The sequence below is a fragment of the Ictidomys tridecemlineatus genome, chromosome 6, assembly GCF_052094955.1.
Source record: "Ictidomys tridecemlineatus isolate mIctTri1 chromosome 6, mIctTri1.hap1, whole genome shotgun sequence".
Lineage (NCBI taxonomy): Eukaryota > Metazoa > Chordata > Mammalia > Rodentia > Sciuridae > Ictidomys > Ictidomys tridecemlineatus.
Window position 1 is genome coordinate 7411633 of NC_135482.1, and position 27326 is coordinate 7438958.

At 43.5% G+C, this 27326-nt stretch overlaps 1 protein-coding gene across 4 annotated transcripts in view; it reads right to left on the bottom strand.

Moving 5' to 3' along the window:
* Sgsm3 (small G protein signaling modulator 3) overlaps positions 1-26985 on the bottom strand; it is a 33515-nt gene extending 6530 nt beyond the window's left edge. For 2 of the 4 annotated variants that reach the window (XM_021724404.3, XM_005322226.5), the window contains exons 1-9: positions 26882-26985; positions 5823-5930; positions 5301-5386; positions 4788-4854; positions 2020-2225; positions 1822-1929; positions 1222-1365; positions 733-928; positions 337-482 (exon numbers count right to left, since the gene is read on the bottom strand). In XM_021724404.3, coding sequence (XP_021580079.1) covers positions 337-482; positions 733-928; positions 1222-1365; positions 1822-1929; positions 2020-2225; positions 4788-4854; positions 5301-5386; positions 5823-5829 — 960 coding nt within the window. In that variant the 5' untranslated portion in view covers positions 5830-5930; positions 26882-26985. Of the gene's footprint in view, positions 1-336; positions 483-732; positions 929-1221; positions 1366-1821; positions 1930-2019; positions 2226-4787; positions 4855-5300; positions 5387-5822; positions 5931-8205; positions 8310-26881 lie in introns of all 4 variants that reach the window. The other 2 variants (XM_021724403.3, XM_078052695.1) reach the window with 2 other exon arrangements.
* Between the last annotated feature and the right edge of the window lie 341 nt (positions 26986-27326).

A 27326-nucleotide genomic window follows, 5' to 3' on the forward strand; every position in this document is an offset into this window, starting at 1 on the left:
CACATAAAGACAGAGAGGGGAGGGGTCTTGCATCTGGCACTGTCCTTGGAGACTTAGGTCCTCTGGCATGGCTAATAGGGTAGGGGCTGGTTCTGCAGGGCCCAAGGAGATCCTCTAGCCACCCACAATCAGGGACCTCAGCAGGGACCAGGGCTGGGCCACTCCTGCTGCAGCTTGGGTAGGTGCAGAAATGGAGGGAAGGGGATGTCCCCTGTGCCCACCAACTTTGGGCTCAGAGCCTGGAGCCCACCACATCCACCCAGAGGAGGGCACCATGGCCCCTGTGCCTGACACACGCCCCCTTCTTGGCTTGGAGACGGAGGGGCCTGGGAGCACCTTGAGGCGCAGCATGCCCAGCGTGGTCTGGAACAGCACCAGGGAACCCTCGTAGAAAAACAGGTCCCAGATGCGCAGCAGCAGCTTGATGTGCACCACGCTGGCAAAAGCCGTGAGGAACCAATGCAGCGTGATCAGAGACAGCTCTGCAATAGATACCAGAGCCAACAGGGCTGGGGACAACAAGGACAGCCCACTGGAGGCAGCCTGGGCAAGACACTTCCCAAAGAGTAGTGAGAGGGCAGAGGGAAAGGGGTCAGAGAATACCATGGAACAAGGACATAGACTGCATGTTCCTATGTCCACAGCTGGGCCATTTGCCTATGTCCAGAGGCCTCAGAGCTCCAGCGTCCCAGGACCTGAAGGCCAGAGAGGAAGAGAACTGCCAGGCCTTACCAATGTCGTGTTCCTGGAGCAGCTTGTCCAAACGAGGCAGGTACTGGACGATGAGATGGCGCAGGACTCGCTGGTCAGTCTGAACGCCCAACAAGGTGGTGCTGAAGTAGGAGGCAGGGAGCAGGTCCTCAATGATGGCACACATCATCCAGAATGCATCCTCCTCCTCCAGGAACAGCAGGAGGCAGGCAGCCACCTGGCCAGGGAAGAGGGACAAGGGACTTCTACCCAAGTCTCCATGTGAATAAGGACAGGAATTCCCTCTGGGAAGACTAGTCAAGAAAAGCCTCTTGGGAACACTCCCGGAGACATTCCTTCTCAGGCTGTGGAGGGGCCTGCCTTATTTCAGGTCCCCAGGGCTCTGTTTTAACAGCAGAAGCAACTGTCCTGGCCTTCCTTGGGGACTGTCATCACATAACCTATTGGGGGCCTGGAGAGACCCTTGGGTACAAGCCCTAGCCCCACTAGCCCTCCTGGGGCTGTGCTTACCATGCCCGTGCCCTGGCAGTAGCCAATCTCTGGGTAGAGCCAGGCCAGTGCTCGCAGGACTCTGCGCAGACGGGGCACCCCGATGCTGTTCACGTTGGCAAAGCAGGCATTGCTGGGCATGGTGCGCAACAAATCTTTCTCGATCTGTCAGGTACCCACGACAACCCCACAAGATGACCCTGTGAGACATAGCTGTAGCCTGAGGTCCACAGTGGGGAGTTTCCCCTCCTCCTTTCAGGATCAGATCCCAGGAAATGTGGCGCCAACTGTATCATAGTCACCTGGGAACTTCATGCCAGACCTACTGAAAAAGCCTGCGGCCTGGGGGTGTGTTTAAAATCCCCACCATTCCTAATGTGGACCCCATCTTCTCCAAGTCCTTCCACATACTGGGGACCTCTGGGAGAATTCTCCCTGCAGCCTACAAAGTACCTAGGAGACAGCAAGTTTCTTCCAGGGTCATGTGTGTAGGTGAGAGCACTGCTGTCCTTGCCAAGGAGACCAGTGAGGGCGTGCTCCAGGAACCCAGGTGACACCTCCCTCCCTCCACATGGTCTGCAGGCAGCTCCTCCTGCCTGTCCCTCGACCTTCCCACATTACCTGTTTGGCAGCAACAGTCTCATCATTAGAGCTGTTCTTCACGATCTCACGGTAGGACAGCTCGGAGTTCCTCTTCTTCTGCAAGGCCCCAGAGAGCCGCATCCACAGCTGAGGGAAGGTGCACAGGAGCACTCAGTCTTTTTTGTGACACCGAGTCAGAGGCTCTGAACCCTCTGTGACTCCCTGTGGCTCTCTCACCTGGGGTCTCATGCCATGTGGAATGCCAGCCAGCACCAGGGAGCGGAGCTTCTCAGAGCGGGGCAAGGAGACTGCAATCTTGTCCCAAGTGAGGTCCCCCACGTCATGATTGTGGGTGAACTCTAGGTGGGCCTGCCACCGCAGCCTCTGCGGCGGATCTTCCACCAGAGAAGCCCCAATCAGGGAGCTGGATCCAGGTTCAGCACCTTCCACCAGGAGAGGGCAGAGGAGGGAGGAAAGCGTGCTCCTCACTACATGCTCCCAGCAGCCACCCTCCTGACAGGGCTAGGGGCTGTCTCCAGGCCCAGGAGGCTCCCTGAAACCCAGACCCTCTGCCAGCGCCTTTCCTAGGAGTTCCATTGCACAGCCCTCCTGGCTGTGAGCAAACCTGAGCTCTCACTCTCTGCCCAAAGCTGCCCAAGTCTAGAAACTACTACTCCATAGGCTCAGGCCTGAACCTCCAGGTCACCTTTAGCTCCTCCTCCTCCAGACCCAACCAGATATTCAATGTCCAGATATTCAATCCACTGAAAAAATGGAAGGATCTGCCCTTTTCTTACCACCCCTAAGGCCAGACCACATCACAGTCTTTTGAGTCACTGCAGTGGCTGTCTTGCCAGCCCCATAGCAGTCACAGTGGCCCTTCCAGGACACATCAGATTATGTGGACGCTCCTGACATGTCTCAGACAAAGCCAAAAGCCTTCCAGGTTCCACTGCCTGCCTCTCATGACCTGCCCAACTGACCTCACCTCCTGCCACTTTTCTCTTGCTCATTCCACTCTATGACATGGGCCCTGTTGCTGTCCCCGACCAAACTCACTCCAACCTTGGGGCTTTTGTGCCTGTTACTGACTTTCCCCAGAGAAACTTGCTCCCTCGCCTCCTCCTAGTCTTTGCATGTATCTTCCCCTCAGAAACCTTGACAAAATCAACTCCCCTCTTTGCTATCCCCAGAATCACCCTTGTGGCTCTCACCCTAGCAGCTATGTGTCTGCTTGCTTACTGCCCGTCTCCCACCAGAACGGGACCTCCATGTGGTCAAGACCACTTTTGTTGAGGTGCTACAGACACAGCTGGGAAGGGGCATAAGCCACCCTCCACTTTGTGAAATACTTGCTGCATGAGGGTCTCCTGCAGCCACCCAGAAACCTCTGTACTGCAAGCCCCACTGAGAGCTGCCTCCTCATCCATTTTAAGTCATGTCCTTGGCACAGTCCTCAAAATGTTAACCGTGACAACTTGACATACAAAAAGATGCACAAATCTTAAGTACACCTTTTGAGGAATATCAAAAAACAAATTAGTTCTAAACATTATTCTAGCACAGTAATGCACACTATGACTTTGAATCCAGTGATCCATCAAGATTCAGAGGATTTCTGTTATAACAGAAAGTTCCCTGTGTCCCTCTCAACTTTAGCTTTTAATTTCCAACTGTTAATCAGATGATCAAGCAAAACATATGTCAGAACTGGAAATGAGTGACCTAAAGATGACTGCCTCAGCCAAATGACATGCTCCAGTCATAGTTCTGGACTGCTGACAGGTTCTGGCATATGGCCCTCCCAACAGCCTGCAAGGGCACCCAACCCAGGGACCCACCTACAGAAACATGGCTACAAGAATATTATATTAAATTCATTATAATTGGATATGGAAGCACTATTGAAAAATATGGGGTTTTTTTTCTTTTTTTTTTAAGTTGACAATGGACCTTTATTTATATGGTCTGAGAATTGAACCCAGTGCCTCACACATGCTAGGCAAGTGCTCCACAACTGAGCTACAACCCCAGCCTGAAAAATATGCTTTTAAAAAGGTCTTAACTGATACAGGAACTGCTCATGACATGATGTGCATGCAATGCAATCTTAGTTATGAAAAGTATATAAGGATGCACACAGCACAGCTAGGGAGGAAGGCACTAAGATGTCAGTAGTGATCTTCAGGCTGTAGGATCAGGAGCTAATTTTGTTTTAATCTTTATATGTTACTGTATTTCCCAAATTCTCTACAATAAACATAATTGTTTTTATTATCAGGTGAAGATCAATATATTTCTTGGGGGTGGTATTGGGGATTGAACACAGGGATGCTCTGCCACTAAGCTACATCCCATCCTCCCTGTTTTTTTTGGGGGGGGTTTTTGGTACCAGGGATTGAACTCAGGGGCACTTAACCTCTGAGCCACATCCCAGGGGCACTCAACCACTAAGCCACATCCCCAGCCCTATTTTATATTTCACTTAGAGTTAGGGTCTCACTGAGTTGCTTAGCGTCTCACTGTTGCTGAGGCTGGCTTTGAACTTGCAATTCTCCTGCCTCAGCCTCCCAAGCTGCTGGGATTACAGGTGTGCGCCATAGTGCCCAGCTATCACATCCCTTTTTACTTTATATTTTGAGGAGGGTCCCACTAAATTGCCCTGGATGGCCAAGAACTTGCATCCTGCTGGGATTAGTGGTAGCTGGGATTACAGATGAACACCACTGTACCTAGCAAGATCAGTATTTAAAAGAGGTCTCTGTTAAATTTTATGCAACACACAAATATATAAAAACAAATCCCATTAATATGTACAAATATGATGCACCAATTAAAAAATGTAGAAAGAAAAAAAAACAGAGGTCTCCATATACTTATAACAGTAGCACTCTCCTATGTGCTTCTGTCTTTGAGTCTTACTGGAACGTGACAAAAGGGGCTCAGAGGTCATGTGCTGTGGACACAAGGACATCAGCAAGAACACCTAGGGGACTCCATCTTACCTTCTTTGTCCACCCGAAAACCAAACTCATCGTAGCAGAACTCTGGCTGCTCTGCTGACTCTTCCTTCTAGAACCAGGAACAGGGATAAGTTGTCTATCCCCCAGCCTGGGGCCAGTTTCCAAAAGATGCCACCCACGTGGCTAACTGCTAACTTCCACCCAGATCAAAGGCTACCCTTTCAAAAAGGCTTTCTCTGGTCATCGCTCACCCACAGGGGTCACTACCTGCTCTGAGCATTTTCTTTGTTGTTCTCAGAGTTCAAAGGTTACTAAGATCAATGCAAAACATATGTTTCATGCATTTCCATGTCCCAAAATACTATTCCTCCTACCTAATGATTGATTCACACAGGCACGTAGAACTAAGATGCCATCTCTGGTAGTGACCCTGTGAGCCTGTGTGAACATTGTGAAATTGCCCACCCACTCCTGGGCAGCCTGCAGAGGTGGGTCCCTTCATGCCACAGCACAGGAGCACAGCAGGAGGGTGCCTGGCTGCACTGACTGCTGTACCTGAGTATACTTGGCCAGGATCTCCTGGGGCCATATGCTTGGAGTCAAGGCTGAGAAAGGGCCACTAGCAGAAGGTATGTGGCTTCCTACAACAAAAAGGACCAGGGAGAGAACATCTAAGAAAACCCAGAGGCAAAATTCATGTCAGAAACCCCACCCCCTCCAAGAGTGCAGTGCCAGCATTAAAGGGAATGGGCCATCTACAGTAGGACTGAGGGGGAAGGAGGAATGGGAAGAACACCCTAGAAAGGAACATACTTCTGGAAGAAGGGAGAAGGCAGCAGCTTGTCCCCCAACATAACCAAACCCCATGTCCTTGCCCCAACCTCCATCTCATAAAGAAATGGCAGGGAAGAGGGAAACTGGAGACCTGAGCAGGTAAGAGTTATAGTATCTGTCCCAGACAGCCCCAAACCAGAAGCCTCCCTTCCCTTTCTCCATCTCTTTTATCTAGATGGCTGTTTCTGAAAATGGAAGTCAGTACCACTCTCTGGCTCCTGGTGAGGGCCCAGGCCCTGCTACCTGACATTGTGCTGAGCTGGCAGGTCTTCTGAGGATCCAGGCGTTTACTATCCTGATCTCTTAGAGATGAAAGGCTCCTCAGGCTTCATGGGCTCCAGAAACATCTGCCTGTTAGGAGACCAAAAGGCACCATCATAGCAAAGGGTACCATCACTCTACAGCACCCCCTTTCCTGGGAGGGGGTAAGCCCTCTCCACATGCAGTTTTCACTGGCCCAGTATAGTGGAGAGGGGAGTTACCACACTGCTCAACATAAGGAAGGAAAAAAGTCACACCTTGCCCATTAAAATTTTAAATTAGGTTATGTTGTGGCTTGGATGTGAGGTGTCCCCAAAAAGCTCTCGTGAGACAATGCAAGAAGGTTTAGAGGAGAAATGATGGGGTTATGAGAGTCTTAACCAAATCAGTGAATTAATCACCTGATGGGATTAACAGAGTGGTGATTTAAGGCAGGTGGGGTGTGGCTGGAGGAGGTGGGCATTGTGGGTGTGGCTTTAGGGTATATATTTGTATCAGGCTAGTTGAGTCTCTGTGTGCTTTCTGATCATCCTGTGAGCCACTTGTCTCCACCACACTCTTCCACCATGTTGTTCTACCTCATCTTGAGTCCCAAGGAATGGAGTCTGCTATCTATGGACTGAGACCTCTAAAACCATGAGCCCCCAAATATACGTTTTAGTCATAGCAGCAAGAAAAAGCTGACTCAAACAGGCCACTTGGCTGGGTGTGCTGGCATGTGCTTGTAATCCTAGCAACTCGAGAGGCTGAGACAGGAGGACCACAAGTTCTAGGCCAGCCTAAGCAATAGTGAGGTTCTAAGCAACTTGGTGAGACCCTGTCTCAAAGAAATAAAAATAAAAATAAAAAAGATAGCAGGTGTGGGGCACATCCTTGTAATCCCAGCATCTTGAGAAGCTGAGGCAGGAGGATCCCAGTGCAAAGCTAGCCTCAGCAACTTAATGACACTGTTAAATGAAATATAAAAAGGGCTGGGGCTGGAACCTCTTGAGTTCAATCCCTGGTACCAAATAATAGTAGTAGTAGTAGTAATAATAATAATAATAATAAAAAGGCTGGCAATGTAGCTTGATTGGTTGAGCACCCTGAGTTCAGTCCTCAGTAATGCAAAATAAATAAATAAATAAGGTTATGTGTCTTTATTGTTGACTCCTTTTTTAAGAGGACAAAAGGGATGAGAGAGGGGATTTGAAAGAAAGAGCCTCCTGTCTTACCGGGGAGATATATTATTTTTTAGAGAGAATTTTTAATATTTATTTTTCAGTTTTCAGGGGACACAACATCTTTATTTTTATGTGGTGCTGAGGGTCAAACCCAGCGCCCCGCGCATGCCAGGCGAGCGCATTACTGCTTGAGCCACATCCCCAGCCCCTAAATATTATTTTTTAGTTTTTTTAAATGGACACATTTTTACATTTATGTGGTGCTGATGATGGAACTCAATGTCTCACATGCTAGGGGAGTACTCTATCACTGAGCCCTAGCCCTAGCCCCAAGGGGATACACTTTGAAGAAGCTACAAAGCTGATGTTCTCATAGCTTGTGGCCCAGCTCCCATTACACTAATGAAAGAGAACCAGGCATAGGGATTTCCACAGCAGTGTTTCTTCAGGAAGAAAGAAAACAAAGCCCAGCCACAACCAAACCTCTGGAACAGGTTTCCTGAGCCCCAAATCTTTGGACTCATTTAACAGAACACAACACATCTCCTGAGTAGACCTCCCCCAGTTGTCCCTTGACATTCCTGTGCCAGCGGTCCACCTTACCGTATTTTTTTTTTAAAGACAGATTTCGCCATGTACCCCAGGCTGGCCTCCATATCCTGGGCTCAAGTGACCCCGCTGCTTGAATGCTCCTCCTCCCAGTCCAAGTGCTGGGACTACAAGGTTGAGTTCAACCACATTTTTTCACTAGGCTTACAAGCTGGGAAGCCAAGTTAGAAACTGCAATCTAACTTTAATATCTTCTGTCATTTCTAAAGCCCTGTCCCTGACTGTTTCTGTCCTTCTTAAAAAAGTCAACAAGAAAAAGGCAAATAGCCCAATTTAAAAATTGGCAAAAGATCTGAATATACATTTCTTTAAAGAAGAGATGCTGATGGTGGGTAGGCAATTAACAAAATTTAGCCATTAGCAAAAAGGAAACACAGCCACTTCAAGGAAAAAAACATTATCCTTACTTGAGCATAAATTAAAAAATAGGTATGTGAACAAGTTCCAGTTCTCATTAAAGATTTTTTGCTAATCTGGGAGCAAAGGGCCATTCTGTAGTTCCTCAGGACAAGTCACCAACATTTACATATGCCGATCATGCCAAGTTTGAGCTAAAGGTCAAAGTAGAAAATTCCTGACCAACACAGAGGTACCTGGCAGGGAAGGGTGCTGCCTCCTGTCTGCAGACATGCTCTGCTGAGAACCAGAGGCCAGAGCCTGCTTTCCTACTGCATCAGCCATCCTAGGTTGGTTTGCTCTGTGTGAAGACAACAGTGAAAGCTTAGTCTTCTTTCAGTGTAACACATGCCACGGGGCTTGATTTGATTCAGATTCTTAATTGAATAGAGCATTTTTTTTTTGTACCAGGAATTGAACCCAGGGATGCTTTACCACTGAGCCATATCCTCAGCCCTTTTAAATATTTTATTTAGAGACAGGGTCTTACTGAGTTGCTTAGGGCCTTACTAAATTGCTGAAGCTGGATTTGAACTTGTGATTCTCCTTCCTCAGCCTCCCAAGCTGCTAGCATAACAGGAGTGCACCACTGTGTCTGGCTAGAATTACATATTTTTATATTAAAGGGAATGACAGAAGTAGAAGTTTGAAAAATCTCATCAGGTGCCACTAATCTTCACAGCACATTTTGGAATTGATATCATCTGTTTCACATACAAGAGAAAATAAGCCTAGAAAGAGACTAGTATACAGTTCCCAAAGGACTCCCAGAACTGTGCCTGTCACAGACACCATGTGTCTCCACCAGGTTCGCCACCTTGATAGCTCTGGGAATGTAACCCTGTGCTGTTAAAACACACATTGGCTAAGAGCTCTGGGAGAGCTTACTGCAGTGGCAGTAGCACTCTTATTAGTGTCATACAGAAGCACTTCACTGCCTGTTCTCTGCACCACAATTCTAGTCAGGCCTGAGTTCTACCTCTCACATTTTTGATCCCCACTTATTACAACCCTGGCTAAGTTTACTTGGCTTCTTTGAATCTGTTTTCTTATTCATAAAATGGAATAATACCACCTCTATTTTACCAAGGTTACGAGGATTAAGCAAGATAAAGCAAACAAGGCCCTTAGCACACTGACTTAATTATCAGGCAATTCATCAGCCTAATAACTTCTAGAAAGTTACTGTTAGTATCTGGACCCTCTACATTATGATATACTAAAAGCTATTATACTAAGCCACTTGAAATTGCTGATATTAAAACTGGGTGTGGTGGCACATGCCTATAATCCCAGCTACTTGGGAGGCTGAGACAGGAGGATTAAGACTGTGCCAGCCTCAGCAGCACAGTGGGAAGGAGGGAGGGAAGGTAGGCAGGAAGAAAGAAAAAGACAAAGGAATGGAGGAAGGGAAGAAGGGAAGAATGAGGAGGGGGAAAGGAAAGAGAAATAAATAAATAAATTGCTGATTTTCATCTATGACAACCTACAGAAACAATGTCATATGTTTGAATGTAACATTCCAGTTGAGATCATGAGAAAGACTGCTCCTCACTAACATCCTAAATGTGTTTCTTTCTTCTGGAAGGGCTGAGTAAAGTAGCGGAAAAGGGGTTGCCTGAAACAGTCAAGTGCCTTGACTGAGACATAGATATTTATCTGCTGCTCCCTCTTCTGGCCTCAGCTGCCTCCCACTAGTCATTCAGCAAACAATGACTGAGCCCTCCCAACCAGGCAGGCTCTAAGGGAACCAGAAAGAAACAGAAAACAGATGAGGAAAAGCACAGCAGTAAGAGGAAATAAAGCAAAGTAAAGGTAAAGTCAGAAGCCAGGGGCTATTTATATTCAGTGGTCAGAAAAAGCCCTTTGAGGATAAGATGACCTCTGAACAAAGACCAAAAGGAAGAGAGGGATCAAGTCATAGCTGAGGGGAGGAGATCCAGGTAGAAGGTGTAGCAGGTGCAAACCTGTCAAGTCCAGGGCACACTGACAGGTGGAAGCAGCAAAAAGGCATCTAATAGGCTAAAGTGGCCCAGGGTAGCCTCAGGGGAGAAGAGTGGGAAGAGGCAGCAGGGGCCAGGAGACTTCAAAGTAGGACAGGCCTTTGGAATTTATTCTCAGTAAACCTGAATCTACTTCGGTTTTGATGAGTTCTCTTGGTGGATGAATATGGACTTAGCTCAGTTGGGGCACTGAGATATGGTCAGATTTTGGGTATACTTTAAATAGTTTGAAAGATTCACCTCTTAAGTTTATATACACATACACACACATACACATGCATACATATATATTTAGAAATAACTCATATATGTACTATATATATGGATATGTAGTATGTACTTCACCCAAAGCTGCCCCTGATGTAATACTACCTGTGGGCAGTTTTTCCTGCCTTTGGTCATTATGGAAATCCGCCTGAAAGCAGCCATCTAGGAGTTGGAAAAAGCTATCCAGAGTTAGCCACATCATTCCCCGACCCACCTACCCACTCCTGGCAGCACAGCTGCCCCAGGGCTCAGGGGTATCAGAAACAAAAACTTTGGCACTGAGAAAGAGTTTTTTGTAATTAGCACGGTGCAGTGGCATAGGCCTGTTATCCCAGTGGCTCAGGAGGCTGAGGCAGGAGGATCTCAAGTTCAAAGCTAGCCTCAGTAACTTAGCAAGGCCCTAAGCATCTTCGTGTATCCCTGTCAGAAAAATTAAAAAAACAACAACAACAACAAAAAAAAAAACAGGGCTGGGATGAGGGTCAGTGATTAAGTGCTCCTGGGTTCGATCCCCCATACCAAAAAAAAAGGAAAAAAAAAAAAGTCCATGCTTAAAGGTCCTAGTCTTCTGACTGCTTCAAGTCTCTTCCTCCTTAGTTTGCCAATCCCACAATTTCCAGTAAGACAAATTTTGTTCATAATGCAAAGATGAGCTGTCACTATAAATTCATGTGCATATTTGTGAGTATATGGAAGGGGCCAGGAAAAGTTCAGTCCATTTCCTATGGCCGTCTGATACACATCAAAGGGATATGGCCCTTCATGCACTCCTTACCTACAGCCCGTCTACCTCCTGTGTTCCCTGACATAAGGCAACACAGCAGAGCTACTGCTACACAGGTGGTTTTCTACCAGGAAACAAAGTCTGTAAGTAGCACAAGCATAAAAATTTCTATTTTGGCAGTTGCAGAGATCCTGAAGACCACTGTTTTCTCTGAAATTATGAGAGGACACTGAAATCTACTGATAATAACTCACACAGCAAGAGGACAGCAGAGCTGGGAAATCTGAGAAGGGCTGAAGTAAGAGATTAATGTGGACACTAGATGCTAACAAAAGTAAAGCCAGGCAATAAATTATTATTATTATTTATTTTTTAGTTATTGGTGGACACAACATCTTTGTATGTGGTGCTGAGGATCGACCTGGGCGGCACGTATGCCAGGCCAGCGCGCTACCGCTTGAGCCACATCCCCAGCCCCAGACAATAAATTAATAAGTGTTCAACGGGATATAAACATTTAAAAAAATGAAGGATAAAGTATATGAGTACTTTTTCAAGGTATGGGTACAAAAATACTGGTTTTCCCCTTGGCTTCTAGTCCTTAATACACGTGTAAACCTCTGCCCAGACTGTCCTATTCAATCTCACACCTGCCACGGCTTATCACCTTCCTCTAGCAAGAGCTTTCTCCTAGAAAGCTCCAGACTCTTTCCAGCTACTTCCTCCTACCAAAGTTATTTTTCTTAAAAGCAAATTGGATGCTAGCATCTCCTGTTTATTTCTCAACAACTTGCTAGCACCTCAGAAAAAGGGCCACATTCTCTAACAATATGAGGTTCTATCAGCCCCCACCCAAGCTCTATACTCCTCTCACCATCCCACATCTACCCTATACTCCAGTCATACGGACCCACTTCCATCAGCTGCCGAAATGCACTTTTTTTTTTTCTAGGTACCAGGGATTGAACCCAGGAGTACTTAACCAGTGAGTTATGTTCCCAGCCCTTTTTTGTATTTTATTTAGAGACAGGGTCTCACTGAGTTGCTTAACACCCCACTTTTGGGCTGGGGATGTGGCTCAAGCAGTAGTGTGCTCACCTGGCATGCGTGCAGCCTGGGTTCGATTCTCAGCACCACATACAAACAAAGATGTTGTGCCCGCCGATAATTAAAAAATAAATAAATAAATAAATATTAAAAAATTCTCTCTCCCTCTCTCTTAAAAAAAACAACAAACAAACAAACAAACAAAAACTACCCCACTTTTGCTAAGGCTGGCTTTGAACTTGTGATTCTTCTGCCTCAGCCTCCTGAGCTGCTGGGATTACAGACATGTGCCACAGTGCCAGGCCCTAAGGCACAATTTTTGTATACGCCAGATTGTCTGATCTCTCTCCTAGGATGAAATTTGTGTGTAAATAAAATTCACATATTTCAGTATGGGAAATTAGAAGGTAAAAGAAATGTTTCTGAATGAGAAAGTATTTTGTATAGTAAAGTAATATTCTTGTGCTAAAGTCCAAGATGAAAGTGAGGACAAAACTAAGGATGTAAACAAGTTATAGATATTTAAGTTGCAAAAGGTTTATGGAAGGTACATTTCAAAAAGGTTGTGTATATGATTGAATTGACTATAGTTGGCACCATCAGTTAAAATTATTCAAATTTTAATGTACTGATAGGAAAGAAAAGTCTGAACACTGATCTGCTTTTATCAGGATAATTTTTTTGTATCTATTAGGTCTTATTACTTAGGGAAACTAAGTCAAAGGAATTAGGATTTGTACCTGTTTTAAAGTTTTTTAAATGATTACTTCATAACTGATTTAACAAACAACTATTTTTTAGGTTATTACAATATAGCTGATGTCCTAAGTATATGTAACCAGAGATATGTATACACCTGAGAACCAGATTTGTATGATCCTTGTCTAAATGTTATATAAAAGTTTGTAAAATGGAACTTTATGTAGGTTTACCAGCAAGGTAACCAATAGGTGCTCCCCTTTATCTCCCTTTTATCTGTTTGCTTTGCTAAGTCTATTTCTGATCATTAACACTGTATCCTCAACTCATAAGATTTAAGGCTATCTTTTTATTTTTGCTACTACAGCTAATCCATGCTGACCTGTGATTATTGTTACTGTACACTATGGATTCTACATCTTACCTTAAAATTTAAACTTAGTTAATGTAAGCACATCTGTGTGACTGTGACACACTGGCTTCTTTGTATATTAGATGCATTCATGTTCTTCAAGTATATAAGCCTTTTAAAATGTAAAGCTTGGGAGACCACTTTATCCAGTTGATTATCTCCAAACTAAAATTATCTGTAGCAAGTCTCCTTCACATTTATATAGAGATAACTAATTTGGTTGGTATTTGTCATTTAATGTTTTGAACTGATAAAGGTAATCTGCTATATATAAAATTTTGTGGGATGGGAATTTAAATGTATTTTTGGAAGGTAATAAGGAGAGCCTGATTACAATTATCAAAGGTTGATATTGTAAAACAGAAGTATTTTGCCACCTTTTTTTTTTTTTGCACAAAATAAAGTTAGGAGCTCCCTTAGTTTTTATTCATGTTTCAGATGCAATACTGTATTGTTTGTCAAGAGCCCTGCCTAACCTGAGATAAAAGTCTCTGCCTTTCACCCTACTCCACGTTAGGATGGCTCCAAAGTAGGCTAGACTCAAGCTCATTTGAAGTTTTGCTCAAAGAGTAGATTTTTGTAGTAAAGATTACTGTTATTTCACTGGGTTTGATGGCAAATATTATAATCCCAAAAACATTGGAGGCTGAGGCAGGAGGATCACATGTTCAAGACCACCCCGGAAACTTAGCAAGGCCCTAAGCAACTTGGTGAGACCTTGTCTCAAACTAAAAACAATAAATAAATAAAAGAGCTGGGGATGTCTCTCTGTGGTTAAGTGTCCTGGGTTAAATCCTAGCAACAACAAAGTTTCCCAGGATCTCAAAATAACCAATACAAAACTAAGTAAAGGTTTGGAAAAATTACAAAAGATATGTAAGACTGTAAGGGAGTTTTGTTAGAAAGTAAAAGATTTGTAAAAGATCTCATATGTGATGAAGTTGATAAATACATGTGTCTTGGTGGAGGCAAAATAAGATACCAAAAATATATTAGGGTTATTATGGAAATTATGTTTCTTTTTTATATTTATTTTTTTAAGTTTTAGGTAGACACAATATCTTTATTTTACATTTATGTGGTGTTGAGGATCGAACCAGTGCCTCATGCATGCTAGGCTAGCGCTCTACCACTGAGCTACAACCCCAGCCCCCAAATTATATTTCTTGATTCAAAACTATTATACAAACTGAATGTGTTCTTGGTCTTATTAATTTCATTTTCTATTTTCCTTACAGAACTTTATAACTTTTGCCTGTTTGTGTTTTGAAGAAGTACTCCTTCTAACAGAACAATATGAGTTAATTTGGGATAATAAGCTATCATCTATAGGACAGAATAGGATATAAGGCTGAATTCCAGTACTAATACTAACCCCCCAGTTAAATGGAAGGGGTAACTATAAAATTAGACATTAAAGTTACTGGTGAAACCAACCTGCTGGATGTTCAAAACCCATACTTGGAAACCAAAGGCAAGAAGGTTATAGGGCTAAGGAAAGAGTAGCCAATATTTTGGCTCTTGCCCTCTAAGGTAAGCTAGGACCCAGGGAACAATGGGACTGTTCTAAGTGTTCTACAACTTCAAGTGAATCACCTGACCTTCTGACCTGGGGGATCAAGAGGACTCTAGAGAACAGGAAGCCAAGCAGTACACACTTTGCAAAGATGAGGGTCACTGGAGAGGGACATGTCCTTGATGCTTCCCAGGGAAGCCAACTGTGGTCAGCAAGACCTTGACCATCCTGACAGATAGCACAACTGATAGAGGAAAAACTAAAGGAGCCAAGAGGCCTCTCACAAGTTCCCAAGAGGAATCCCTGGAAAATCTCAGCTGATTGTAACAGTAGATAGGAAAGAGGTCAATTTTGACCAACTTGTTCTTAATCCCTGACAGGAGAGTACAACCAAAACACAGGCATATTAAAAGATAAGATAATGGTTCTTTTACTTGAGATATAGATTTATGTCAGTCCTCCTGAAAGTAAGTAAAACTGGAAGGTTGTAACCAAAGGGTTTTTATACAGGAATGCCTGATAAATATCACAAAAAGTTCTGTTAAAGGCTGGGGTTATGGCTCAGAGGCAGAGCACTCACCTAGCATGCTTGAGGCACTGGGTTTGATCCTCAGCACCACATAAACATAAAATAAATATACTGTGTCCTTCTATAACTAAAAAATAAATATTTTTTAAAAAAGTTCTGTTAAGAATCATAGGTTTGGGGGCTAGGGGTGTGGTTCAGTAGCAGAGCACATGCATGGCATATGTGAGGCACTGAGTTCAATCCTCAGCACCACATATAAATAAATAAAACAAAATAAAGGTACATCAACAACTAAAAAAAAAAATTTAAAAAAAAAGAGGAGAGCTGGGATTGGGGCTCTGTGGCAGAGCGCTTGCCTAGTATGTGTGAGGCACTCGGTTCAATTCTCAGCACTGCACATAAATAAATAAAGGCCTGTTGATAATAAAAAATAAATAAATTTTTAAAAAAAGAGTCATAGGTTGTTCTGTATCAGTTTGAGATCTCAGATTTTTTTTTCCTGGTATGATTATTATAAACTGCTGCTCAGTCTCCCCTTCTAGAGTTTGTAATTCATCACTTCCTGCCTGGCAACTTGATTTTTAGTCAAGATCTGGAAAGAATATAAGCTTCAACTGAACTGGAAAGGACCTTACCAAGTGCTCCTAATCACCAGGATAGTTATCTGAACTGCTAAAAAGGGGAGAACTCATTATCATGGTCAATTTTCATCTCAGAAAGTTAATGTTTCTAGGACGGATGGTAATACCGAAGAGTAAAATAAAAATGAAACCAAAAGGTATAAAAAGAAAAAGGGGACACTTGGGAGAAATAGAAAGTTAGTGATCCATTTTCAGAACATAGTGTTTAGACTTAACTGGATCCAACTCTAATCATTTTAGTTCTAGCACTTCCCTTGCCCAACACAATTTTTAAATTAGCTAATCACTTAGATTATAACCCCAAGCTCCTCCAATCAGGGCGAAGGGCAGTGCTGTGTTAGGGATAAAAGCAGGTGAACTGCCACCCAGGTGTGCTTGCTCACTGAATTCCCTCTGGAAAGGGTGCACACCCTTCTCCAGAAGAACAATTTTTGCTTTGCCCATCCACTTTCGAGCACATTTGATTTTTTGTAGCATCTTGGTATATCTGACAGTTCTCAAATTGCAGAGTGCACGAGTATCACCTGAGAATCTGTCTTTCCTACAAGTGAGGCTGATGCTTTTGGTCCAGGGGATACACTTAGAATCAATGATCCGAATTCTCCTCTGATCATTCTTTCAAATTTTTTTAGATGTGACCTCCTCTAACAAGCCTTCCAACTTCCATGTTCTTCTACTTCCTTCCCTGTTAGAATTAATAATGGTACATTCTCTTATCATTTCCTATTTCATAAGATAGTATAATTTGTTGTAGCTGGGGCTGTAGCTCAGTGGCAGAGCGCTTGCCTAGCATGTGTGAGGCACTGGGTTCGATCCTCAGCACCATATAAAAAAAATAAAGGTATGCTGTCCATCTACAACTACAAAAATTTTTTTTAAAAAAGATATTATAATAATTTGTTCATGTAATTGTCTATCAGTACTATATCCAGTACCTGGTCCATTACCTGACATAGCAGACGTTAACAGATAAATGGAGAGAACCTGACTTCTATAAGGTCGCCATGTTTATGATGCTCTGTTCAGGTCCTGGGCCCTGGCTCCTATTGTCACCCCCCAACTTCCATCAACTTGTAATGCCCTCCACTTTATCTGATTGATACTAACAGGTTCAGCTCAAGCATTGTTTCCAAGAAGGCTTCTTTGACACTCTTCCTGCCTTGGTTTGTGTTAAGAGCTCCTGTTCCTCAGTGCTTCTAACTGACCTGCTTATAATATAGTTATCTTAGAACTCTAGTAAGCAGAACTAGATCAAACCCTATAGAGGCCCTCTGGCCTACAATTTCCACTTCTGGAAATTTATTCTACACTTCAGCAAAATGACCTATACACAGGGTGCTTCCCTATAGCTTAGTTTGTGAAAACAAATATTAGATGGAAAATACTGGAAAATTTAAATATCCATTGTTAGGGGACATTATTCCACTGTATAGATGTACTATAATTTATAGTACTATTAATTTACAGTGGAATAATGCACAGCTATCAAAGAAGAATGGAGAGCTGGGCATAGTGACACACACTTATAATGTCAGCTCCTCAGCAGGCTGATGCAGGATGATCATAAATTTGAGGCCAGCCTCTGCCACTTAAACTTAGTGAGAGCCTGTCTCCAAAAAAAAAAAAAAAAAAAAAAAAAGTGAGAGGAAAGAAAAAAAGAAAGAAATGGGGGTGTGGTTTGGTGGTAGAGTGCTTGTTTAGCAAGCACAAGACATAGTTCTTAAAAGCAAAACAAAATGGGTCAAATATTTTTTTTTTTTTTTGGTACTGGGGATTGAACCCAAGGGCACTTTACTACTAAGCTGCATTCTCAGCTCCACTTCCCCCCCTTTTTTTTGAATTATTAAAAATTGGGCTGGGATTATGGCTCAGTGGTCGAGCGCTTGCCTAGCATGTGTGAGGCACTGGGTTCAAATCTCAGCACCACATATAAACAAATGAATGAATAAATAAATAAATAAAATCTATTTTTAAAAAATCATTAACTTTATTAAATCTTCATTCCAGAGTCCACATTACGAAAACACTTATTTAATAGAATGGGAAGTACACATAAAGCACTTTTGCTACGTAAAAAAATAGGGTGTTCATGTCAACAGAAGCATTTGGTGAGCTGTCCCTGCCCCACCTTTTGTAATACCATTCCTGCTTAAAAAAACAATTGGCAGAGGGCAGGCACAGTGGCTCAGTAGGCTACTGCAGTAGGATTGTGAATTGAAAGCCAGCCTCAGCAAAAGTGTCCCCCTGCCCTTTTTAAAGCAGGGTCTCACTAAATTGCTTAGGGCCTTCCTAAATTGCTGAGGGTGGTCTCCATCCTCCTCCCTCAGCCTCTCGAGTCGCTGGGATTACAGGCATGTGCCAACCCATCCAGGTTTCTAATGTCTTTTGTAACCTCCTTTTTGTCTTACAACCTGTTGATACTAATCAGTTGGGCCTAACATCATTTCTCACCATCATGATTATTATATAAATCTCTCAACTGGGACCTCTGACTCTGATCTTGCCCTCCTCACTCTATCTACTATCTACCCTGCAGTCACAGAAACTCTTTCACAATCCAATTATTTCCTTCCCCTCTTCAAAGTTTTTTTTTTTCTTTTTCTTCCCTCTGTCTTTAGGAAAGTGTATTTGCTGACTTACAACAACCTCCACGACAAGGCAGCCATAGCAAACTCTTGCAAGTCTCATGTTTCAACATGCACCTCTCACTCACCCCAACACTAGCTTCAGACTTTTTTCTTACACAGTGTACTTCTTTCAGATTCTGAACCTGCCTATTTCTTCTCAGAGCATTTTGCTAAATGAAGTCTTGAAACTTGGAACCTATCAAATCCTATGGCAGGGTAACTAGAGGATGCTAAACTTCTAGAAACAGATCCTCCTTTGGTTCCCCCAGTAGTTTTTGTTGAAAACATGTTTATTTTCCCACCATTATTTGTGTCCCTTAGGTGAACTCAGACGGACTCACCACTCAATATTCTGAACTGTTTCCTCCAAAACTGGAATCAGCATAGGAGCAAAAGAAATGCAATAATCACACACTCTCCCATGAGCCCTACTCCTGCTCCTACCAGGTTCCCAGCTGGGGCTACTGTCCCTTCCCTGAGTCAATATTTTCTCTGTAACCACAGATAGTGATCCTTTAAACAAGATTAAGGTATGACTGTAAGGTAGAACATGAACTGTGGAAACAGACCCGGAAAAGAAGAACCTCCCCTACAATTTAGCAAGCTAAGGTATGGGCCTCTCTTTTCTGCTCAGCAGCCCAGAAAAGTAGTCTTCCTGTGAGGACCTGCTAAGGGTCACAATCACACCCTTTCCCACAAGATCTTCATGCAAGATATTTAACCATCCACAATAATCTTATTACTTACCTCAGTCCCTCCCAGGGTCATTTCTTTAATATTTACATCCTGGCAGTATCTGGATGGTGATAAGGAAAGCAAAAGAAAGGGAACTGCACAGACCTTCTGTCATTCCCACCATCAAGGAGCAACAACCCTCTTGGGAGTAAAAACAAAACACTCGTTAGCTAACTAACTCAACATTCAACTGGCTCTGAAAAGCAGCAGGTGAGAGTTTTGAGGAGCTTAAAACACTTAAGGCTTTAAGCAAAAAAGGTCCCTGAGAAATTTGTTTAAAGATTTATACTGACAAAGGAGCACAGGACTCTTAAAAGGAACAGATCCTAAACACAGTTCCTCTTTCTTTTAAAATTAAACCACATGCTGGACACAGTGGCACACTCCTGTAATCCCAGTCACTCAGAAGGCTGAAGCAGGAAAATCTCAAACATGAGGCCAGCCTCAGCAATTTAGTGAAGCCCTGTCTCAAAATAAAAAAGAAAAAGGGCTGGGGATGTTGCTCAGTAGCAGAGCAAGAATGTGTGAGGCCCTGGCTTAAGCCCTCAACTCCCTTCTTCTACAAATCAAAACTGCAGTTGGGCTAGGACCTTGGTTCAGAGGTAGAGCACTTGCCTAGTATGCATAAGGCCCAGGATTTGACCTCAGAACCAGAAAAATCCCGAAATCAACCAAAAAACCTACACAATCTTTTTACATCTCCCTCTCTTGAGAATGGTCTTCTCCCTTCCCAGGTTAACTCTTCAATCCAGCTCCTTTGTAGTACCTTCCTTTGTGTACCTTCAGTCTCCTCCTCTCCACTGCCTTCATGTCCAGTGTATATAACCTCTGATCTCCTGAATCTTTAATTAAATTGAAACAAAGCAACTGTATCTGGACTCACTCAAGCCACCTATCTTTCTATCTCTTCATCTATTCTACTGACATTTTAAAAAGCAGTGTAAGTTCTGCACCATGCCTCATCAATCAATTCACACTAAGCTTTTGTGGTCCAGCTTCTCTCACCGCTTGGACTCCCTAAAGCCTCCAGTGATTTCTTTCTGTGGCCTGATGCCTTAAGCCCCTTGCAATAACAGAAACTACTAACTTAGTCCAGGTTTTTGAAACTGTTTTCCTATGACTCTAGGGCGCTGGCCACATCAGTTTTTCTTTTCTACTTAAATGCTTCTCTGTATGAGTGTGCATGTTGTGGGAGGGGGGAGTACTTGAGATTGAGCCTTCTCCGTCTTGCTCAGCAGCCTAGCCCTTCTCTTCCTCCTCCTGTTATATATCATCATTTTGCATACAGGGGATTGAATACAAGGGCACTTTTAACACTGAGCTACATATCCAGTCCTTTTTTATTTTTTATTCTGAGACAGGGTCTCACTAAATTGCTGAGGCTGGCCTCGAATTTAGATCCTCTTGCCTCAGCTTCCTGAGTTGCTGGGATTACAGGCATGTGCTACCCACCTGGCTACTCAACTGCTTTTTTAATCAACTCTTCTTTCTCCACATTCCCCAGTCAGTCATCTTTTAATATACTCTAATTGATCCCTATTGGGGAATCCATTCCTAATCCAAATGGGAATTTAGCTATAATTGTCATACAGATAAACTATAATCTCCATCTCATACTGCTGACTTTTTCAACTTTCTATGAGATAGTTTGACTAGTTTATAATATGACACAGGAGTACAAGGAGGTGGACAAGTAGGGAAAAGCCAAAAATGAGTCTGTTCTAGAAAGATCTCTATGTCTTAGAGTATAGAGACTCAAATTTCAATCATAGAATCATCTCAGAATTGTATAAAACTTCACAGGCCACCTAGGACAACTACTCTTTAGATTACTAAACCCATATTACTCCTCCCAATCATCTTGTCTTGGATTGAATAATTGTTGTGGATATAAATATATATCTCCATGTATCAAGACAGACTGTCCATTCCCAGACAGCTCTGCTTTGGCTCTAACTTGAGCCAAAATCTATTTGCTAGTGTCCACTCTTTGGTCTTTTCAGTGGCACTTGATGAACTACATTCTTTATGTTTAAAGAGAGGTTTCACCCTCCTCTGAGACTTCTCTTCAGTTCAAGTTAGCTAGTTATTTCAATGATTTAAGTTGCATGACCTCCTGTTATGTAACAGTAAGTTAAGGGAATCTGAGTTGCAAGCCAGAAAAGCTGACTCTACGTAACTTAAATTATATACTATAGAAATGTAATAAAGACTATGTGGTAGGGCACAGAATTGAGGAAAAGTTAAATAATCAAATCTTCAGAAATAAACAGCAAGCTGGGTATGTGGTATGGTGGCACACCTACAATCCCAGCTACTTGAGAGGGTAAAGAATCAAGTTTGCCTTGGCAACTTATAGTGAGACCCTATCTCAAACAAAAAGGACTAGGGTTGTACAAGTGTATGTGTAATATACAATGGCACACCCCAGGATTCAATTACCTGTACCACCAATGCAAAAGAAAAGCAACAGCAACTCCAGTGTCTAAATATTAGGAATTAGCACATGGTTATGAAGAAGCTTCAACTGTGTGTCATTGTGTGACAAAATTCAACTTAAGATTCAACCTATGATTAAAATTAAAGAAGAAATGCATCTAACTAACTGCTGATCCAATGTGGGTCACGTATCCACTACCCACGTGGTCAGGGATGAACTGTTTCCAAAGAAAAACTGAGCTGTTGTTCCCAGAAGAACCTGGACTAGATACTAGATAGGCTAAAACAACCTAATGCCTAAATTTTCAAAAGGAAGGGGAGTTGATTAACTGTGTAATATTCAAATAGTAGTACTGTAAAGATCCGTTATAAAACAGACTAAAAACTTGGCCTCATTACTTCAGTCCTATGCTACCACTGGTACTACTAATATCTACCATGTGCTGAGCACAACAATCCTGTGAAGCATTCATTCAACAGTTACCAAGTACCTACCACTATTCTAGGAGTCAAGGGTGAGGTGAAGAAGACAAAGGCCCACTTTCATAGAGCTTACACTGAAAGCAGATATTACAAAGAAGTGATTGTAGCTCAGTTCCTAGGCTTGTCAAGTCTCTAAAACCTATACTTTATCTCTCAACCATGTCATCTTTCACTGAAGAGAGACAGCTTCTCCCGAAAAGACATACATACTTCTAAACATGCATACTTCTAGAGCAATTTAATGTTTCTCCTTGTTGGCAGCCCAGTGGCACCTTCTCAATAAAGTATCCCTTCCCCAACTCCCAAGACTATAAAGAATGCCCAGGGGCTGGAATTGTGGCTCAGTGGTAGAATGCTCGCCTACCATGCTTGAGGTACTGGGTTCAATCCTTAGCACCACATAAAATGTAAAATAAAAGATATTGTGTCCACCTAAAACTAAAAAATAAATATTTTTAAAAAAAGAATGCCCAGCCAATAGTTACATATTATACTAACATGTATAAACCCCTTTCTCCCTTGTTAGTCCCTAAACTCTCAGGGACAAAACTGCCTCAGCATCTTTATAAGCCTAAAGATGACACACACGTAGATATTCAATGGGTGATTGGAGTTCATGAGAGCAGTTGCAGTAGAGCTGAGCATGCAAACCATACTACAGTGCATTAAGGAGTAAACGGAAGAAAGAGGTATGGAGTTTGCTGTATAAGGACAAGTCTAGAAAGGAAAAGTAGGAGAAATGGCAATTATTTTTAGAAGATCACAGGAAAAGTTGTGTGTGTGTGTGTGTGTGTGTGTTTAAGAATGAGAAAGAGGGGGCTGGGAGTAAAGTTCAGAGGTACAGCATTTGCCTAGCATGTCCAAGTGTCTGGGTTCAACCCTCATACTCCATTAAAATGAAAAGGAATGAGAAAGACATGAATATGTTGGTTGATAAGGTAACACAACACAGTTGAAAGAGCAGGAGTTTAGAGCTTCTGGCTTTGTTGCAGTGTGAGTAAATTATCTTAACTCCTGTGACACAATTTACACATATGTAAAATAGAATACCTACAGCTCACTGTGACAATTACAGTACCTGTGAAACTTCAGGCATTCAATAACTGTTGTCAATGAGTATTAATATAGGTAGAAGCCTGACTCTGGTGTTCTAACCTCTCCCACCTGGCTTGCATTCCAATCTGCATTTCCTGTACAAGTGTATGTGTAATATACAATGACAAAGAAACAGGATCTTTATTTCTTCTGTGTGTACCACACTTTGTACTATTCCCACTTCCTGTAACAGTGTGCATGAAATCATGAATGGCTGCTGTGGAAAATTACTGCTGTTACCAGCTGAGACAGACAATCTGGTGAATGAGCCCAGGAAGCTGATGTTAAATCACCAATGTACAAGATTTTGCCAAAATCTTCACTGGAAACCAAGAAGAAATACACACACACAGAACACTTCTTAAGATTCTAAGCTGGCAAGGTGTTCTTGAATTCAGTCCAGGCACAGAAAGATGGCTGTATAATAATGAGATAATTATCTCCTGAGTTCCTTCTCAAATTTCACTCCAATATCAGGTTTATTTCTGCAAAGTACTACTTTTCTGTCAATGTGACAAATTCCCAAGGAAGGTTAGTATACTTTTTTTTTTTTTTTTTTTTATGGTGTTGGGGATTGAACCCAGGGCTACTGAGTTTTATCCCCAGCTTAGTATACATTTTTATATGGAAGTAACATTTTGTTCACTGCTCCCCCTCCCTTTTCCCCCACCTTTCCCAGTGTTGGGGATGGAACTCAGGGCTTCACAAATGCTAGGGAAGTGCTCTACCACTGAGCTACACCCTCAGCATCTTAGAACCTTTTAAAGTTAATGTTCTGGTTATAGGTCATGTTCACCTATTACCCATATATAATCTATATAAAGGGCTGGGGATGTGGCTCAAGCGGTAGCGCGCTCGCCTGGCATGCGTGCGGCCCGGGTTCGATCCTCAGCACCACATACCAACAAAGATGTTGTGTCCACCGAGAACTAAAAAATAAATATTAAAAAAAAAAATTCTCTCTCTCACTCCCTCTCAAAAAAAAAAAAAAAAAACCTACATAAACACTTCACCACTTATCTCTGTTCCATAGATCACATACTTCCATGCTTAACAAGGGATAGGGAAGAGGACTAAAGCTGAGGCTGTCACAAAAAATTAGTGATGCAAAAGCTACATTCAGGTGTTGGTGGTATGTAATTCAGTAGTGCAGCCAGATTCTAGGTACAATGCCTAGCACCAAAAAAATAAAGGGGGCTGGGATGTGGCTTAGTGGTAGAATGCATGCCTAGAATGTATGAGGCCCTGGGTCTGAACTCCAGCACTGCAAAAAATAATAACAACAAATAAATAAAGATTAAAATTTAAAAAAATCTTAAGCTACATTTACTGGCAGGCATGGTAGCACACATCTGTAATTCCAGCAACTTGGGAAGTCAAGGCAGGAGGATCACAAATTCCAGGCCAGAGACCCTAAGCAACTTGGTGAAATCTTGTCTCAAAATCAAAAATAAAAAGGCATGGGGAGAGGGAAGGACTGGGAATGCAGCTCATTAGTAAAGTGCCTCTGGGTTCAATAGTACCAAAAACAACAACGAAACACTACATTTACTTAGAATTCAAAATTATCAAAAAAACAAAAAGATCAAACTCAAAAATCACTTACAAATCAATCAAGGAGAACAGAAATGAACATGTAAAAGAAGATATAACTTTAAGGTTAGAGTTCAGAGAGAATTGGGAGACATGGAAGAGGAAAATATATGAACCTACAAACTTAATCATAACTATAGCCAAAAAGACTACATGCAAACCAGTTAAAGTTGAAAACATATATATTTTTTCTTTTTTTTTTTTTTTTGTGAATTAGCCTGATTAAGAACTTGAACTTACAAAGAAAAAATTAAAAGGAAAACATTCCAGAACATCTCCAAACAGTCCACAAAAAAAATTCAAAACTAAACCAAGAACCAGGAATCACAGACTTGTAATCCCAGTGACTATGGAGGCTGAAGCAGGAGGATCCCAAGTTTAAGGCCAGCTTGGGCCACATGGTCAGACCCCAACTCAAAATAAAGTTTAAAAATGGCTGGGGATGTGGCTCAGTGGATTCAATTGCCATCCCCCCAATACATACACATACACACACACACACACACACACACACACACACACACACACACGCACGCAAACCATCTACCTCAAATTTTGCATGAAGCACTAGTCTGAAATGTGAGTCACTAAGTTCGATTCTCAGCACCACATAAAAACAAATGAATAAAATAAAGGTCCATTAAAAAAAAAAAAGTAGCCTGAATCAGCAACACAAATATTGAAACAGACTGAATTTGCACTAGACTTCATCTGAAATTGAGAATGGCTTCCTCCTGAGAGAGATGATGGGGGAGGCTAAGACCCTTGTCAACTGTTCCTCCAATCTGTTTCTCCATCACTAACAACCTCTCTTTTGGTACATTAAGTTCTGAAGAAAGCCCTCTGTAGTACTTTCTCTTCTCAGTTAAAAAGATAAGGTGTTGCAGAGCCTAGTGTTCCATACCTGTAATCTCAGCGATTAGGGAGGCTGAGGCAGGAGGATCACAAGTTCAAGACCAGCCTCATCAAATCATCTATCTAGACCCTAAGTACTTATCAAGACCCGGTCTGAAAATAAAAACAAAAAAAGAGCTGAGGATGTGTCAGTGGTTAAGCGACCCTGGATTCAATCCCTGGTTCCAAAATACATACATAAATAAATAACAAGGTGTTTATCTAAAAGAGAGAGAAAGGGGCTGGGGATGTGGCTCAAGCGGTAGCGCGCTCCCCTGGCATGCATGCGGCCCGGGTTCGCAAATACTAAAAATAAATATTAAAAAAAAAATGTGAGAGAGAGGAGAGAGAGAGAGAGAGAGAGAGAGAGAGAGAGAGAGAGAGAGAGAGAGAGAGAGAGAGAGAGAGCCAGAGAGCCTGCCACAGAAGCCCTCGCTCCTTTAAGCCATAAGGAGGTTCCAGCGACTGGAACCTGTGAACACCTGTGAAAGTCCTGTCTTTTGTCCTACTACGCCCCTTCCCCTCCTAACAACTTTCCTTGCACAGAGCCTTTTGGAGATGGAACTTTTGAAACAACGAAGTTTCTGCCATCTTCCTTCAAATCTGCTCTGAATAAAACCTATTTTTCTACCAATCTGACTCCGAATATTCCTGGAATATTTCCGAGCTCTGTGACCTAACCTCTGTCTCCCGGGCGGGAGCTCTTGCTCCCGGTAACGAGACTCTAATTTTCAAAATTCCGGGCACACCCACGCGGGGCGGCCTGGCTACCGCACGCCTCGCTTCCCCAGGCGCGCCCGCGGGGCCCCCAGAGAGCGGCCAAGGCGAAGGCGCCAGCGAAACCCGTGGAGTCAGCGCCGGCGAACGTGCTGGAGGCAGCCGTCCTCAAGACGCCCGGGCGGCAGGTGCACCGCTTTCCATAAAATCCTTCCCAGCCGCCAGAGCCCGCAGCCCGCAGCCCGGCGGCCTGCGTCGGGGCGCCACCGACCCGCGGGCCCTGCACCGAGCCGGCCAGCGCACGCAGGGCCCCGAGCCCGCCGGCCTCGCCCGCCGCTCCTCAACCGCGCCTACGGCCGGTCCGTTGCTGGGTCAGAGTACAGCTGCCCCGCAACCACCACCCCAGGGGAAGGTGGGCGCCGGCGCCACTCTCCGGGTCTCGGCGCACTCACCTGCCGGCGCCCACCTCAGCGCCAATCCCGAACGCGCTCACGGACCCGAGGCTCGCTCCCCGTCAGCGCGCTGCGGCACCTCTGCGCACGCGCGGCCAGCCGCGGGGCATGCTGGGGGCAGTAGTCGTTCCCGAGCTTAGCACCGTCGCGCCAGGACCGGCTTCGGAGACCGGCTCTTAGCCTGGAGGTGCCGAGCCCAACGCAGATTGGAGAGAACCAGCAGTCCGCGCCGGGTGGGCACGGCAAGGCCAGGGAGCGGCCATTCCTTGCTGGTGCACAGCTTGGTTCACTCTTACACAACTCAAAACAGATTGGTCGAGGTCATGCCCAAGAAGTCCACCTTCGCATGTGTGATGCTGGGCGCGCTGTCAGAGGGCCTGCTTCTGAGCCACGTAGCCTATTAACATTGAGCTCATCCATAAAATGAGAATGTGGACTTGTGGTT